The sequence below is a fragment of the Mustela putorius genome, unplaced genomic scaffold (genome assembly GCF_011764305.1).
Source record: "Mustela putorius furo isolate JIRA1106 unplaced genomic scaffold, ASM1176430v1.1 tig00000224_pilon_pilon_pilon, whole genome shotgun sequence".
NCBI lineage: Eukaryota > Metazoa > Chordata > Mammalia > Carnivora > Mustelidae > Mustela > Mustela putorius.
In genome coordinates, this window is record NW_025421321.1 from 27,421,332 (window position 1) to 27,438,672 (window position 17,341).

At 38.1% G+C, this 17,341-nt stretch overlaps 1 protein-coding gene across 4 annotated transcripts in view; it reads right to left on the reverse strand.

Moving 5' to 3' along the window:
• The window catches only part of FANCL (FA complementation group L), a 299,340-nt gene that overhangs the window by 87,579 nt on the left and 194,420 nt on the right, over positions 1–17,341 (reverse strand). The window contains exon 3 of one of the 4 annotated variants that reach the window (XM_013051074.2): positions 9,907–9,977. The exons of 1 other annotated variant lie outside the window; for it this stretch is intronic. Coding sequence is in view for 2 of the 3 variants with exons in the window: in XM_045077867.1 (XP_044933802.1) it covers positions 5,041–5,136 (96 nt within the window). In the remaining variant the exon portion in view is untranslated. Of the gene's footprint in view, positions 1–5,040; positions 5,196–9,906; positions 9,978–17,341 lie in introns of those variants that run through there. 2 more of the 4 variants (XM_045077867.1, XM_004742006.3) reach the window with 2 other exon arrangements.

Here is a 17,341-nt window from a genome sequence, read left to right on the forward strand (position 1 = left end):
TATACACACATATACAGAAAGCAAAGAAAGACACAGAAAAATAAGTGATAAAAGAAAATCAATAAAATCAAAAGTGGTTCTTTGAGGAGATCAATAAAATGTTTAAGCCTCTACCCAGTTGCACCAGGGAAAAAAGACACAAAATACCGTAAGAGTGGGGACAAGAAGTAACTATAAAATATATCCATAATTTCTTTGATATTTCAACCTTTAAGAGTTGGCGCCTTATTTCTCCCCTTTTGAATATGGACGAGATTTGGGGCTTGCTATAAAAAACAGAAAAAGCAGAAGTAAATATGTGTAACTTCAGAGACTGATACCTTTTCTCCAAAAGTACCATGCAGCTTTATGCTTGATTTATCACGCATAGGGAAGCTAGTTGCCATGTTTTGAGGACCCTATGGAGGTCTATTGCAGTTAAGGAACTGAAGCCTCCCAAGTCAAAGAGAAGCAGAAAACAGGGGGCTGCAGCCAATATCCATGTGAATGAGCTATCCTGGAAGCAAATCTTTAAGTTCTAACCAAGCCTTTAGAGAACTGGCATACTGGCTAACATCTTCATGACAAGTCCATAAGAAACAGTGATGCAGAACCATCCGCCTAAGTAGCTTTCAAACTTTCGATCCATAGCAAAGGTAAGATAACAAATGTTTGTTGTTCTAAGTCACAAAGATTTGGAATAAGTGTTACACAGCAAAAGATAACCAATATAGGGAACATCATTACAGTTCCTAAATACATTCACTAAAAGGATAAGGGAATAATATGAAGTAAAATTTAAGCCAATAAATTCAAACATCTAGAAGAAATGCACAAATTCCTTGAGGGAAACAAACTGCCAAGCTCACCCAAAAGAAAAGGAATAACCCAACTGAGAAAATAACTTATTTAAATCACAGAGATCGTTCATTCTCTCTCTCTCTCACACACACACACAAACACACACACACACGCGCACGCATGCACCAAGAATCAGTAAGTTTCACAGACTATAATTTTTAAAAACAGTATTATCTAATTGTAAAACTAGAAATAACAAAATTAATAATCGAAAAAAGATTTTCATGAGAAAAATTTTTAAATCTTCTACTAAGTAACTCTTGGGTGCAAGGGATCTACAAAGTAAAATTATGTAAATACTAAAAAATGATTATGATAAAACACTACATGTCAGCATATACAGCCTACTTTAAAAACAGCGGTAAGAGGGAAAATGCAGAGCCTTAAAAACTTGTATCAGTAAAAATGTGCTCTCACAACCAAATGTGGGAAAATTTAAGCATCAAAATAAATAAGGCAAGTAAAGATTACAATCCATTAAATTATTTTTAAAACTTCTGATACAAATAAGTGGGGGAAAAGAGTTTACTCCTTATAATAAAATGACAATAAAGAAGAAAATAATGGAGTTAGAAAAATCATCATTTGGCAACCACCAAATGATGGTGGCTCAATTAAGATACTAAAACTGGTGTGTATACCTGAAAGTTTGATGCTTCAGAGTAGCTCTCTAAAAGTACTTATGAATTACAAAAGGAAAATCTGGCACATGCCATCTTAACAAGGTGATTGATCAGAGGTAACATCATCAATGAGAACCACTGACTTCACGCGCCCTAAAAAGGACACAGCATTCTTTGTGTCATCTGTGCTGAAATTATATAATCTGAATTTAATGATGAGGAAGTATTAGTCAAACCCAAACTGAGGGACATTCTTCCTAATATCCAAACCATAGTCTTAATAAATGTCAAGTTAATAGAAAACAAAGAGCCTAAGGAACTATGCCAGACTAAAGAAACAGGACAACTAAATGCAATGTGATACCTTAAAACTAAATACAATGTGGTATCTTCATCTCACTCCTTACAGGAGGCTGGAAAGGGGGGTACAAAATACGTAATTGCAACATTAACAAAATTTGAATTTGGCCTCCAGATGATGGCATTATATCATGATGAAACTTCGTGATTTTGATAACTGTACTGTGGATATACATGAGTTTGTCCTTTCCCATGAACTATATGCTCAAGTATTTAAGAATAGAGAGACACTATGTCTGCAACCTAATCTCAAACTTCTCAGAAAAATAATGTATATATACCCACCCATATATATACACGCAGAGTAAAATCAAATGGGGCAAAAGTAAAATGGTGAATTTGGGTAATTTTCATACATACTTGTTATTTTTCTGTAAATCTGAAATAACATACAAGACAAACATTTCTCAAGAAAACCAGTCCCATCAAACATTAAATAATGTGTTTATGTTAAGAAGTCAGAATTGTAGCTACAGCAAGGGTCACAAAAAAATTCATCTAATCTCAATTCTGAGGTTTACACAAGTTTTTCTCACAGGCTTCAGTAGGGACACACATATAAAGTACTTTCCTTAAAATGCCTAAAATTAGATATAACATGGCTCCTGATAAAAATGTAACTTAATCTCTCTTTAATTTTTCTAAACATTACCTGAAAATGAATCAGGTTTTCAGCTAGATAATTCAAAACTGATACTTCCAATTCAGGGAAGAAAAAGTGGATTACCTTTATTCCAGAAATACTAATGAAATTTAGCCTCTACTTTCTGCAATGGTCATAATGAATTTAAAGAAAAACTAATAAATCCATATGTACCCTCTATAATCTTTCCTTAATCACAGTGCACTCAGATTAGTTCTACCTTAATATTCTAAGGGGTGGGTAAAAGGTTCATTTAGAAAGTAAATTTAATAATTCACTCAATATTTTTGAGAGACTACTATATGTTTTGCATAAACGTCAAAACATATGGTAATTCCTAGGATATGGCCCCAACTCTCAAAAAAGATGTTTTCTGGTGGGGTAGAGGACGAAACAGGTGAAGTTTGTGTTTTTGTAGGCACAAATTCCCAGTCCTGAGTTATAGGCATGAAAAGTACCACATGGAAACTATAGTTAAAACTCTACTGCCTATTTGAAAGCTGTTAAGAGACTTATCTTAAAAGTTCTCATCATAAGGAGGACAGCTGGGTGGGTCAGTGGGTTAGGAGGCCTACTCTAGATTTTGGCTCCGGTCAGGATCTCAGGGCCCCAGGATCAGGCTCTAGTCCTGCTTGTCACTCAGCTGGGAGTCCTCTTGAGGATTCTTTCTCTCCTCTCTCTCTGTCTCCCTGCACTTCTACACCCACAGGATCTCTCTCTCTCTCTCTCTCTCAAATAAATAAATCTTTTAAAAAAAGTTCTCACCATAAAAAAAAATTATAGAACTACATATGGTGCATCCGATGAACTAGACTCAGTGATCATTTCATGTCATATACATACATCAAATCATTATGTTGTATACCTGAAACAAATACTGCATGTCAATTATACTTAAAAAAAAAAAATGAAACAGGCTTCTTTTTAAAGTTAAATTAAGTATCAAGTTTTCAAATACCCAATACTCAAACACTTAAATATTTCTGAAAGTTGAAACCATTCTCTTAATCACTATAAGTAAGAGTTAAATTTTACCTCCTTCCCACTCTTTTAATGCTGACAATGTTTTGATGAGGATTGTTGAATGGAGTGTTAATCAAGGTAAGGTGGAGCAATGCAATTATTCATTTTTCTTTCAGAAAATAAAAATAATTCTGAGAACAGAAATTTTTACTCATCACCATGATATGTTTTCAAATTATCTGGTTAATTACTAAATTTTAAATTTATTATGACAAAATTGAATAATTTGTGTTTCTATATAACTGAGTTCAAATACTGAAAATGTGCATGTCTATAAAAGATTCATACATATTTTTCCAGAAAATACAGTTGATTCAATGTTAAGTTGTTTAAAAATGACCACTTTGTTTCTTTCCTCTTCCGAAATTTCTCCTCATTTCACATAGCAAATCAAATCCTCAGGTTAGGTGCGTGTTACATTTTATAGCTAAAAGGTACTGCTGGTAATCTAACGTATTCATGATCCATATCAAAAACTGCAGGTCGTTAATTTGTGTGTAGTTTCAACAGTTTTTCCTCAAGCAGAATCTGTTAATTTTAAAAGACCAAAACAAAACAAAACAAAACAAAAAGAACAAGAAAGAAAGTATTGTGCTGGTGAGAGAGGATGCACAATGTTGAGTATACAAGTCTGGGAGCAAAAACCTATACTCAAAAATCTAACCCAGTATCCTGATCCAATGCAGAGAGAGGCGCAAAACGCGGGAGTGGAATCTGATTGCCTCGCTTTCAGGGACTCTGGCAATCATGGACAAATAACTTAACCTGCCCACTTTCCCATGCCCTGATTTACTTAACTATGAAGACTGAAAAAGATTTCTTTTAATTCTGCCTCAAAGGGCCGAGGATTAGTGAGATAACGTACTTGGAAAGCGCTTTGTAAACTTCAAACCTGTACACGTGTGTTACCACGTGTCAAGTGCACCACAGAATTAAGAAGCCGCCTGGACTCAGGAAAGGTAATTAATTCTGCTGTCAAGATTTCGTACAAAATATCGCTACAGGAAGCGCTCAGGGACACAGGGCTTAGTTGAGAGCCAAAAGGCGGTTTTTCTCCAAAATCCATTTTTACAGGAAAAACGAGCATAATCTGCAGGGATCCCCTAGTGAACGACGGGCCACCAACCTTTGTGGGGCTCAGCGTGGGGGTGGGGGGCGGGGGGTGGTTAGAGACAAGGTAAAAATTTGCAAAACAATCAAAAAACAGTTCAAGGTGGGGCAGACGCGGAATCAGAAGGGAGGTCAAACTCAGGAAGCGCGCGCGAGGGGGCGTGGCCGTCTGCCCCGCCCCCCGCTCGCGCCCCGCGCGGGGCTCCTCTCGCCCAGTCGCTGGCCCGACGCTAGCCCAGGCCAGGGCGCGGTAGCGAGTGGCGGGTTGTCAACCACCGCAGAAGTCCTCAAACCTCCAGTCTCCGAGGAGCCGTGAGGCGCCTCCCCTCCTAACTCCCCCGGCTAAGGGCCCCTAACTGCCCCCGTAACTGACTTCCAGGGGCGGAGCTGCGCCGCGAAAGGGACGCCCTCCTAGCAATCGGGCAACAAGCTGGCGGGTACCTGAGCAGAAATGAATCCTTCGTACACGGTTTTCGCCCGGTTCTGAGGCAGAAGCAGCGGGCACTGGCGCAACAGGCTCGCTTCCATCTCCGCCATGGTCCGCAGTCCGTGGGGCCGCGGAGGGGGGAGCTGTCCGCCGGCCAGGGCCCCGCACATGCGCAGTGCCGCCTGCGCCCGGGGCTTGGAGGGGCGGAAACCTGGCCTTTGGCGGGAAAAAGCCTCGAGGACCTGGCCGAATGAAATTAAGGTCTGGTGGTAGTTGCAGCACCTGGCAGAGTAGATGTGGCTCTGTAGGAGGCAGCATTGGCCCCAACAGGAGACAGGAGGGAAGATTGTTCTCAGATTCATAGCTCTAATTGAACACGATCATTCCAGCCTTGTTTCAAGAACCGTTTTGGTACTTCTGTTTCATTTTATTGAAAGACTGCTACAATTTTTATGCAGTTGTACTTCTTCCCGCATGAAATGGGACTTCTGCAACTTTGAGATTGCATTTCTTCCAGCATAAGAACTGTCTGGGTGTTGTAGTATCTCTTTTATTTACCCGGAACCTGCCTCCACTCCCCTTCTTCACTGCAGTCTGTCTCCTATTGGTCTGTTCTACAGGATCTTCTGTATGCCCTCGGCATACGGAATAATGTATTATCCTGTATATATTATTATACAATGTACTATAATCCATTCAATATATGCGATGTAATTCTATGGTTTGCCAAATTTAGTCAGATACTATTCGAGAGATGCACAAATGTGTGTGCGTGTGTATACATATGCATATACACACAGATAGATCTCCAGACTCAAGTCAACACTGTAGTCAGTTTCGGTGCACTGCACTCACAAATATCTAAAGGCAAAACATGAGGGAAGATTGCCAATTAACTTGATGAGCCAAAGTTAATTTTTCTTTGACAGCCCCTTCTCTACATTTTTTAAACTCAGGAATGGTAATTACCCATTTTCTTTTACTAAGTGTTGATTAAATAAGTAACATTACTTTTTCCACAAAATCATTTGCTATCCCAGTGTTCAAATGCATTACATTTTTGAGCACTAGTTTTTGCAAAACATCATTGTAATATGCCAAAGCTATGTAAAGATGAATAAGATGTATTCCCTCCCATCTTTATTGCCCTCAGAATGGAATCTGACTTCTTGAAGATTAAAGTTGCACAACAAGTTTTACGGCACTCTGGATACCTAGGGAAAAGCAAGGATACTGCTGCAGGGGTTAGGTTTAAATTACACTAAGGCAGTGGTTCTTAAAATGTGATTCTAGAATCAGCAGCTTCAATAACACCTGGGAAGTTGGTAGAAATGCAGATTTTCACTCCATCTCAGATCTAGGGAATCCCAAATTCTGGGAGTGAGGCCTAACCATCTGTGTTTTAACAAGCCCTCCAGGTGATGGTGATGCACAGTGAAGTTTGAGAATCTCCTCGGGGAAATGACCTACACACACACACTCAATTATGCAACTCATTCCTTAAGGATGATACTATGCTCAACCATCACAATCATGTTAAACTATTTACATAGATGCCCAGGTTAGATCCCTGACTAGTGGTTCTCAAAGTGTGATTCTTGGACTGGCATCATCAGCATCATCTGGGACCATGTCACCCCCAAACCAACTGAATCTCTTTAATTCTAGGAGACAAGATCAGCAATCTCTGTTTTTAACAAGCATATGTTTAAAACCTCTGTGTTTTGCTTTGTTTTTAAAGATTTTATTTATTTATTTATTTGACAGAGATCACAAGTAGGCAGAGAGGCAGCAGAGAGAGAAAGGGGGAAGCAGGCTCCTTGCTGAGCAGAGAGCCGGATCCCATCATGACCTGAGCTGAAGGCAGAGGCTTTAAGCCACTGAGCCACCCAGGCGCCCCCCAAAACCTCTGTGTTTTAACAAGAGATTCTGATGCAAACTAAAGTTTGGAAACCATTACCCTAGACTCAGTGGTTATATTTCACACCTAATTCTGTTGTGCACGTAGTTGAAAGTCATTGCCCTAATCAAGTGAGTAATTGTCAAAGTTCTGAGCTCAGTTACCTAGCCACATTGTGACTAACTGAAGTGAACATTATCTAAAAAAGTATTAAGAATTAGAAATCAGATTAATAAGTAACATTATAAAAAGCAATAAAGAACCAATTTTACCTTTTGGAAACTTGGTGTAATCTATATAGTAATGAAATGTCCTGAAAATTAGAATAAGGAAGCCATGAAATTATAAGGATATTTTCATCCAAAAATGTCCTTCAGCTATGAAAGATAAATAAGATATGGTTGTGGTTTGTGACATTCCTTTAAAGAATCCTTTGTTGATGGGGATAAGATTTGCTAAAATAGCAATTTTGTTTCTATTAAGTAAAAAAGAGCAAGTAAATGAATTATCCATAACATGGAAATAGCTGAATTTATAAAATTTTGAGAAATAACTAAATTAACAAAAATAAATTAAAATTTACTCTAGGGGTGACTGGGTGGTTCAGTCAGTCTATTAAGCGTCTGACTCTTAATTTCAGCTTGGGTCATGATCTCATTGTCCTAGGATGAGACGCCCTCTGGCGGGGGGTGGTCCGTGCTCAGTGGGGAGTCTGTTTAAGGATTCTCTCCCTCCCTCCCCTTCTGCACCTCCCCCCATGTGCTCTCTCTCTCTCTCAAATAAATAAATCTTCAAAAAATAAAATAAATAAAATTTGCTCAAAGATTCAGAAGTTTAGAATTTCATATGTATATAATCATTTCAAAATAACAAAAACATTTTAAGTATCTTGATCAAAAAATTAGTAGTACCCTTTTTATTCTTTAATATCTTATCTATGTAAAGTGAATGTTAGCAGGTCTACAGGAAACAGATATAATCATACATTACTGATTATTATGCATAATTCACAAAATGTTTCTAAAAAGCAATCTACTTATGTACAACAGAAAACATAAGAATTACTTTCTTTTGAACAAATACTTATGGGAGTATATCCCAAGAAGATAATCCAAAAATGATTAAGTAGGAGACAGCTTAATGTCCAATAAGTTAGAAATGGTCAAGTTATATAACATGATAAAATGTCTAAAAGCCAAGGGTGCCTGGGTGGCTCAGTGGGTTAAAGCCTCTGCCTTCAGCTCAGGTCATGATCCCAGGGTCCTAGGATGGAGACCCATGCAGCAGGGAGCCTGCTTCTCCCTCTCTCTGCCTGCCTCTCTGCCTACTTGTGATCTCTGTCTGTCAAATAAATAAATAAAATATTTTTTTAAAAATGTCTAAAAGCCATTAAAATGGCATATGTGAACATGCAATATTGGTACATAAAAACTATATATGAAGTCTCAATATGTGAAAAGAACAAAACAATGTCAAGAGAAAGAGAAGAAACTTATATGATTAGTTGATATTTTAAAGACAAAAGATCTTTCATTTTTCTGTGTAAAGCAAATTACTTAAGAGACCATAAATTTTTAAAAGAAGGCATTAGCATTTACATTTTTATAAATGTAAATGCTGTCCAACTTAAAATCATCTGTTGAGTTAGAGGAAGCACAGTATAATGAAAAGAGAGTCAAGAAACTTCAAATGCTTGATTCTGTATAAATCATATGATGATTTATAGGGTCCTTTGCAATTCTAAAAATGTATTTGTAAGAAATGAATGGGCTTAAAAACAATAATTACAGTTAAATATGGATTATCCAAATAATAAATCTGAAAATACTCAACTTTGAAAATTTCATTCGCAATGTCATTCCACTTTAGTGAGAATTTGTTTGTGCATTCTAGGGTGGAATGCTGACATTGGATATTTCTGCAATTTTGTCAACAATTGTAACAAGAAGATAATTTAGTCTTGTTCACTTTTAGTTGGACAATAAATGCTTTCAGGAAATGATGGAAGAAAGTTATGAACCAATTATTGCAGCAGGAGATGAAGTTCATGTTCCATATGGAGTGAACAGCAAGAAAGAATTGAAACAAGCATCTTTACATATGATTTTATTTTATTTTTTTTTGATGAATCAAAAGGATTCATCCCTTGAATGTTCATGTTCAAATTATTAACTAAACACCTTACAAATTCAAATGTACATAATCTCCCTTCTATAGAACTTACCATTCAGAAATTATTATGTATCAGTAGTTCAAAATTCAAAGCAATTTTATATACACCTATAGTCATTCTAAAATAACAAAAACATTTTAAGTTTATAAAAAATTAAGACTTTTGGGCACCTGGGTGGCTCAATTGTTTAAGTGACTGCCTTCAGCTTCAGGTCATGATCCCCAGAGTCCCAGGATCAAGTTCCATATCAGGCTCCCTGCTCAGCCTGGAGTCTGCTTCTCCGTCTAACCCTCCCCCCCTCATGCTCTCTCTCTCTCTCTCAAATGAACAAAATCTTTAAAATAAATAAATAAATAGATAGATAAATGGTAAATAAATAGCAGGGCTTTTAAAATATTCTTCAAAACCTTAAGTATATAAAATTGTCTTTTATAAAATACATTCTTCAAATAGTCTGTCTGAGGAGGAGACATTTTAATCTCATTTTCCTTTATAGCCTAAAATAGGTACAAAGGAAAAGATATTGTGAAAGGAAAAGAGTACAAATTAACAGAAAGTCACATGTCAAAATTGGCTGGTCCAAGTTTTATAGCTGGAACTCCATATGAAAACATGACCAACAAAGGTAAAAGATGAAATCTCAAATTTTTAGGACTCTTTAGAGCACCAGTATTTATTTACTAGACATATGATAATATAAATATATATTTATAGTTTTATACTATCATGTTTCATATAAATTATAACAGTATTATAAAAGTTATTTTCTGTATTTAAAATGTAGCCACCTTTCTGAGAGTATCTTACCTAACTTCAGTGCATGTTTTGGTAGAAGTCACAACCTAAATTATGTCCTCTTCCTCAATTGTCTGGAGACTCTAAAAGACAAATGTAAATTTGGAAGAAAATTGAATAGACTTGTTGGATAAGCAGTTTCATTCAACAAAGGTAAAGCCTCAGAGGCAATCTGTTCCCAGGAATAGTCTTGGCTTGTGCTTTATTTAGTTGATTTTCAACAAACCTAATTTGACTCAAATACAACTTTATGTACTGTAAAGGACTTCCTAATGAGCAGAATGAAAACTGAATCAAAAATACTTTCTGCTGCTAGGACAGGGGCTCCTTATAGTCCCTACCATGCAGAATTTCCTAACCTCCACTGACAAGAAACTGCTTTGTATTTTCTACTATTCTTTCTAAGTGGGTAAGCTAATTGTATTTATCCTGTCCCTGGTCCACCACTGTATTTTGCATCTGAATGTTTGTGTGTGGTGGGGAGGTGGTGGCAGTGACCAGAGGAATCAAAATCCAGATCCTGATAGAAAGGATGTATACCCCTGGGAAATCCTGGAGTTAGAAATGAATATAGTGACAGATGAAATGTTGGGTTATCTAATCTGGGAATGGGGTGGGGGAGTATGTTTTATGTGTGAGAAGAGGAAGCATATTTGGTCATCAGAAGAGTAAACTATAGTGGAGACTGTTATGTATGTGCTCTTCTAACCCATTTCCTCTATCTCCTGGGCCTAAAACTAAACTACATTTCTACCCTCTCTTGCAGGTTGATGTGACCAGGTGACTGAATAGTAGCCAATGGAAAGTGGGTGGCTCATAAAACTTTACCATGCTTGATTCAACATTCTCTTTCCTTGTTCACTGACTTGAATCAAAGTATTATTTTAAAGCCCTTAGGAATGGTGGAGGCATGAGGTAGAAAGAAGCTGTGTCTGAAATGTTTTCCAATTGACATGTGTGAGGGAAAAAATAAACGTTGTTATATTAAGGCACTGAAATTGGGGATTTCATTTGTTACACTAGCATATAGCATGCATTACTCTAATATGGTGGGTATCAAGTTGCTTTGGTATTTAGATTCCATTGGAATGTTTAAAAGAATGAAATAATAGCCTTATTATAAAAAATCAAATATTTACAACATGTCGAAATCCTATCCTTTGGATCTATTTAAACTTATAATAAAAAATTTTAGATGTCAACAGAAATAGATGTAATTAGAAATTTAATCTGGGTGATATGAGAGTGAAAATGTGTAAAGACTGCTGCTGTGAGGATTCACTATTATTCTACTTACTTAATTATTCCACCTTTTTCTATTTATTTGTATGATAAAGCCCCAGTGATATTATGCAGATTAAGAATCCACATTTAGGGGCGCCTGGAGGCGCAGTGGGTTAAAGACTCTGCCTTCTGCTCAGGTCATGATCTCAGGGTCCTGGGATTGAGCCCTGCATCAGGCTTTCTGCTCAGCAGGGAGCCTGCTTCCCCTTCTCTCTTTGCCTGTCTCTCTGCCTACTTGTGATCTCTGTCTCTCTCTCTCTGTTAAATGAATAAATAAATAAAATCTTTAAAAAAATAAAGGATCCACATTTAAACCACATTCAACAAATATAAAACAACTACCATGGGATAAATATTTTAGCAAGTTATCAAAGTTTTTTTTGTTTGTTTTTTGTTTTTTATTTTTGGGGAGGTTTTGTTGTTGTTGTTTCTGCTGAACTTCTGTTTGAAACCCTTTATTACCCTCCTTCCACTTAGGAGTATAATAAAGCTGAATATCTTTAAGAATATCTGGTGCCATTTATTATGCTGAACAAATAAATCAATCAGAGAAAGACAATTATATGATCTCACTGATATGAGGAATTTGAGAAACAAGACAGAGGATCATAGGGGAGGGGAGGGAAAAATGAAACAAGATGAAGCCAGAGAGGGAGACAAACTGTAAGAGACTCTTAATCTCAGGAAACAAACTGAGAGTTGCTGGAGGGGAGGGAGTGGGAGGGATGGGGTGGCTGAGTAAGGGACATTGGGGAGGGTATGTGCTATGGTGTGGGGGGGAATATATATATATAATCAAATGTTACTGAAATTCAATATATATTGAAGGTAAGAGCAAATTAATGTATAATCAAATGTTACTGAAATATCAATATATATTGAATTTCAGTAACATTTGATTATACATTAATTTGCTCTTACCTTTTCTTGTCCCATCAGGTTAGCTGAGCCTTTTTGGTTTGGTAGACCTATTGACCTATTGTCCTGGAAAGACTATATATAAATTAGATATCTTTTTGGAGTCACAAAGTGATACCATTCCTAATGGTAATGATGTCCCAGGACAGTAGATCCAGGATCACAAAAAGCAGACTCTAAACCAACTGTGCTTCTGGAATTGCCACAGGGAGGTGTTTTGAGCCCCATGGCCTTAGAAGAGCCAAGACGTAAAAACTGTGACTCTGGGCGCCTGTCAAAGACACACCAGCAGAACCATGTTCTGACGGAGTAACATTTCTCTCTCAAAAATCTATAGCAGCCTTGAGTAGACCCGGAGCATCAAAAGCAGATCTAGTGTATTGCCTAAAGCACTAGTTTTCCATTAGGGTCACTTGTGAGCCCCAGGGGGTATTTGGTAATACTTTACATTTTGGTTGTCACAACTTGGGTGTGGGGGTACTACTTACATCTAGTATTTGGAAGCCGGAACTGTTACTAAACATCCTACAATACAAAGGACAGCCTCCTCCAACAAAGATTTTTCCAGGCCAAAATGTCAAACATGCCAAGGTTGAGAATCTCTCCTCCATAGAGATATGCAGCAAGACTTCAGCAGCCAGGCTTGGTTACCAGCTTTACTTACTAGAATCATCAGACTGTATACTCTTCCTGCTTAGTATATATATCAGCCTAAATTGGCTACATTGTTCAGTGCTAACAAACAATTCCAAAATCTCGGTGGCTGAATACACAAAAAAGCTTATTTCTTGTTCATGATACATTCCAACACAGATTGAAATGCTTATCACACAGGGACCCAGACTGATAAAGACTCCATTTCAACATATGCTTCCCCAACCACTACAACAGAGGGAAGGGAAGAACAAATCAAATACTGGGCCTTAAAGCCTTCTGCAAGGAGGGGAAATGTGTCATTTCTACTGACATTTCATTGTCCAAGCAAAAAACATGGGAGCAGAAAAGTACGGATTTACTATATGCTTAGAAGGAGAACCAGGATATTTTTTTAATAGCTCTAGTGACTATCATAGCCTATATTCCTGCTTACCCTTTTTTAGACTGTGCAAGCCTCTAGAACTGTGGAAAATTTGGGGTAGAGAACAAAGAGGGGAATTTTTTTTCCCCCTAGTGTAGCATTTAAGGTATACTCTAGGTAATCAACTGGAAGGAAAATAAGTGATCATATTTGTGCTCAGTTTGTAGAGCAGTGCATTAAGGTCACAATTTGAGACATAACACCCCCACACACTATCAAATAATAGTGGTCAATTACACCTTGCTGATGTCAGGGAAGGTTTCACAGTTGCCTTTAACTTAGTACCAAAACATGAATCAGATGAAACAAGTGAAACAAATTCTCCCACAAAAAAAGTTGAATAATAGTTAGAGAAACTAACAGTTTACAATGTTTCAAGAAACTGCCTGGCCGTGTGTATAGGGAAAGGATGGGGAATGGCAAAACCTGATCTAAGCAAGCAGCAAAGATACACGTCAGGAGTCATATGGTGAAAGTAGATATTTGGGCTTTATCCTAAAGGCAATGCAGAGCTTTTAGAGGGGTTTAATCTGAAAACTAATAAAGCTGATAGATTTAACTTCCAGACTAATTTCTCTCAAAGTCCTGTGGAGCATGCATTAGAAGAGGAAAACTAGAGGCGGTAAGATCAATTAGATGATTACCACAGTCCAGAGAAGATATCAAGGAAAAAGCCATGAGAAATGATATTAATGAGGTAGATCCTGCCTCTCAGTCCTCTTTTGGCTACTTCTCTTCATCCACTTTTAACAGTCGGGGTACCTGATTGCTCACTACGGGACCCTCCTCTCCATCCTCCCTCTCCCTTCAAATACCTCATCCAGTCTAGGAATAGTAAGTATCAGCCACATCCTGATGACTTCTAAGTTTATCTTTCTGACACCAACCTTCAGACTCGCATACCTAACTGCTACATGACATATTCACTTTACGTATATAATTGCCATCTCACATTGTATCAAAAACGGATCTCCAGAAAATGACCATCTATTACTCGTAAATCAATAACTGTCTGAGGCAATAAGCATCCATATGTGCTTAAACCTTTATGTGAGAAGTTAGGGTGAAATGGACAATCATATGATGCAAAATTATCAACTTCATAATGGTGGAGTCAGGGGTATCACTGCCTGATAGCTCTTTAGCCAGGAGTCGGACAGCCTTAATTTTCTGCCAGCTGATATATAACAATATGAATTTCAGTACCCAAAATGTTTCATATGAATCTAATCAAACTTTGGGATGTAACCTCTGGTTTACTGGTCTGGTAAAACAGGGATGGACGAACAAGCTAAATAAAGTCAAGATGGACCAATCAACCAACTCCAGAATGTCAAGGACACCATAGGACAACCGAACCAATTTCGTTAGTCAGTGGCATGTAAAAAAGAAGGGGGGAGTTGGCAGGAAGGGAAAGAACTGTTCAGGTGAGAAAGAGACTTAGGAATCATGACATTCAAGAGCGATATAATACCACGAATTTTGAATACTGGGTCCCTGGATTAGTGAAGTCTTGATAATGGTACAAATATCCAAGACCAGGAGCAGTGAAGGGAAAATTACTACTCGGGATATAAAATATTAAAATGCAAGTTCTTGTGAAACCTTTAATGTGAAGATGACTACAGACCAGTTGTTCTCAGCTAAGGGCAATTCCAACCCCCAGGTGACATTTGGCAATATATAGCAGGGAAGAAGTAAGATGCTACTCTGGAATCTGGTGAAATTCTCCTTAGTCCCCTACAAAGCCCACGACAGTCATCCTTAGCAAAGAGTGACCCACCCCAAAATGTTAGTAGTGCTGAGGTTAAGAACCTCTGAGGCTCCTGAGTGGTTCAATTGACAAAGTGTCTACCTTCAGCTCAGGTCATGATCCCAGGGTCCTGGGATCAAGCTCTGCCTCAGGCTCCCTGCTCAGCAGGTAGTCTGCTTCTCCCTCTCCCTCTGCCCTGCCCCTCACTCTTACTCTCTCTCTCCCCCTCTCAAATAAATAAAACCTTAAAAAAAAAAAAAGATAAACCCCACAGTAGGCAACCAACTGTCTCTACAAAGAAGGCAGAGACTAGAGTTAATATGTTTAGTCTGATCATAGCACTTCCTGGCACAGAGTAAACAAAAATGTTTCATAATCTCCTTTACATTTTATAAGCCTTCAGATTCTTTGGAACCTGGGGGGAGACGCAAAGAAAGAAATATTGTTTGAGGGGGCTGAGGCTTAGAAGACAGATCTTAAAAGAATTTATAAATGTACCTTGTTAGCCTCAACATGGTGATAGAAACCTTGGGAGTGAATGAAAACTCCCACAGCAGTGGTCCTCACACCTCCCAGTGGATGGCAGTCACTTGGGCAGTTTTGAGAAAACGTAGAGGATTGGTCTAAACCCAGAGATCCTGATTTAAATATCTGGGAGTGGAAGGTATAATAAGCATCATATTTTTTAAAGACTCCTCATATTATTTTAATGTGTAGCCAGTGTTGGATTTTTTTTTTTTCTGAACAAACTGAACCGTATTCATTATGATGGGTTTATTCATAAAACATACTGCGTTCAGTGTGGTAGCTCAAAAAGTTTTAGCAGGTTTGGCAAAGCAAACAGGAATCCACTGTTGGTTGCTTTTGGTAAAAGAAAGGCTAAAAAGTCCTTGGCATGACGGAGAGGAAAGAATTTAAAGACCGTGTGAGGTCAGAAAGTAGGTTAAATGGATCATGTGTCGTATTCCTATATTCTGCCAGGGCCCTGAAGATTCTTTTCCCCTGGCAATAAGACAGCCAAAAAAGGGAATACCCAAATATCTAAAAGGGCTCTGCTGGCTTTTATTTTTATTTTATTTAATTTTTTCTGAGCTGGGGATGCTTGTGGAAAGAGCTGCGATCAACATGGTATTCCTGATCTCAGTGAGGAGCCAGCTGAGACCTGGCCCAGGTGATGACTGTTAACAGTCGGAAGCAAAGTGGGTATTGTTTTAATAGCCAGATGCTACACTCGGGGATCAGAGAATGGCTTCAGTAGCAGAAATCTCTGGCTATGGTTAATTAATCATGGGGTCCCCAGGAATGAAATAGAAAGACAGCCAATTAAGGTGTGTCTTGATTTATTTAACCAAAGCTATTCTAGGTCTGGTGAACAGAGGCCTCACTGGAGCCAGAGTGCTAGAGAATTTTGGGTTCATAGACCCAGCATCACCCAAGGAAGGGGAGGCTCGTACCTACGAGAAAAGATTTTGCTGTAACCTTCTGCCTTATCTTCTTTAATGGGGCCTGCTGTTGTTAACCTGAATACTTGTGCATTGAGGAAAGGGAAATACCTAAGCTCAGGAATATTGGATATAGGCTCAAATTTATCACTGATTCCTGGGGACCTATAATTCCACAAGAGTTAGTTGGTTAGGGTTTGGGATAGTTATAGAGCCCAGGTGATAAGTGGAGTTCCGGCCTGAATTTTCTTCATGGTGGGCTTCATGGGATTCCCCAAAACATCTTGGGATCATTTTCTCAGATCCTGAGGGATTGTTGGAATGGATATTTTAGGTAACACTCAGAACCACACACAGTTGCTCACTTAGACCTATAAAAGGGGCTATTGTTTTAGGAAGGGCCCAGTGGAGGCCATTTGGCACTGTCCTCCCCTGCCAAAACAGAGAATGAACAGGAACACTACAAGAGATTGTTTCCCAAAAGTGCAGATTTGGTGATTAATTTAATAGGCTGATTTGGCTTTTACTCTTCCATAAGTCATGAGGAATGACAGTAGATTATTGAAAACAAAACAAAATGAGTTGAGGTTCCTGTTGTGGCTGCTATTGTGATTTCTTTCCTCCTTACCAGAATAAATTAGCTCTAAGAGTGCAATTATGAATCTTGCCCAAAACATGTTTTATCCATTTTGGTTTATAGGTATTACTAGAAATTTGCCTTCATTGACATAAACAGCAGTAAATCTTTCTTGTTGTGCCTCAGAAATACACCAGCTTCCCAGCTCTGTGCTACAGTCTAGTTTGTGGGAACGTCACCTCTTTGATCCAAGTGGTACGTCACTTTGATCCAATACCCACAAAACATCATGCTGCTAGCACATGAAGATCAGAATGTAGAAATGCTCCTGGTTGCTCTTACAAGTCATATGTGTGAAATTCTATAAAAATAAAAATCATAAAAATTATGACATG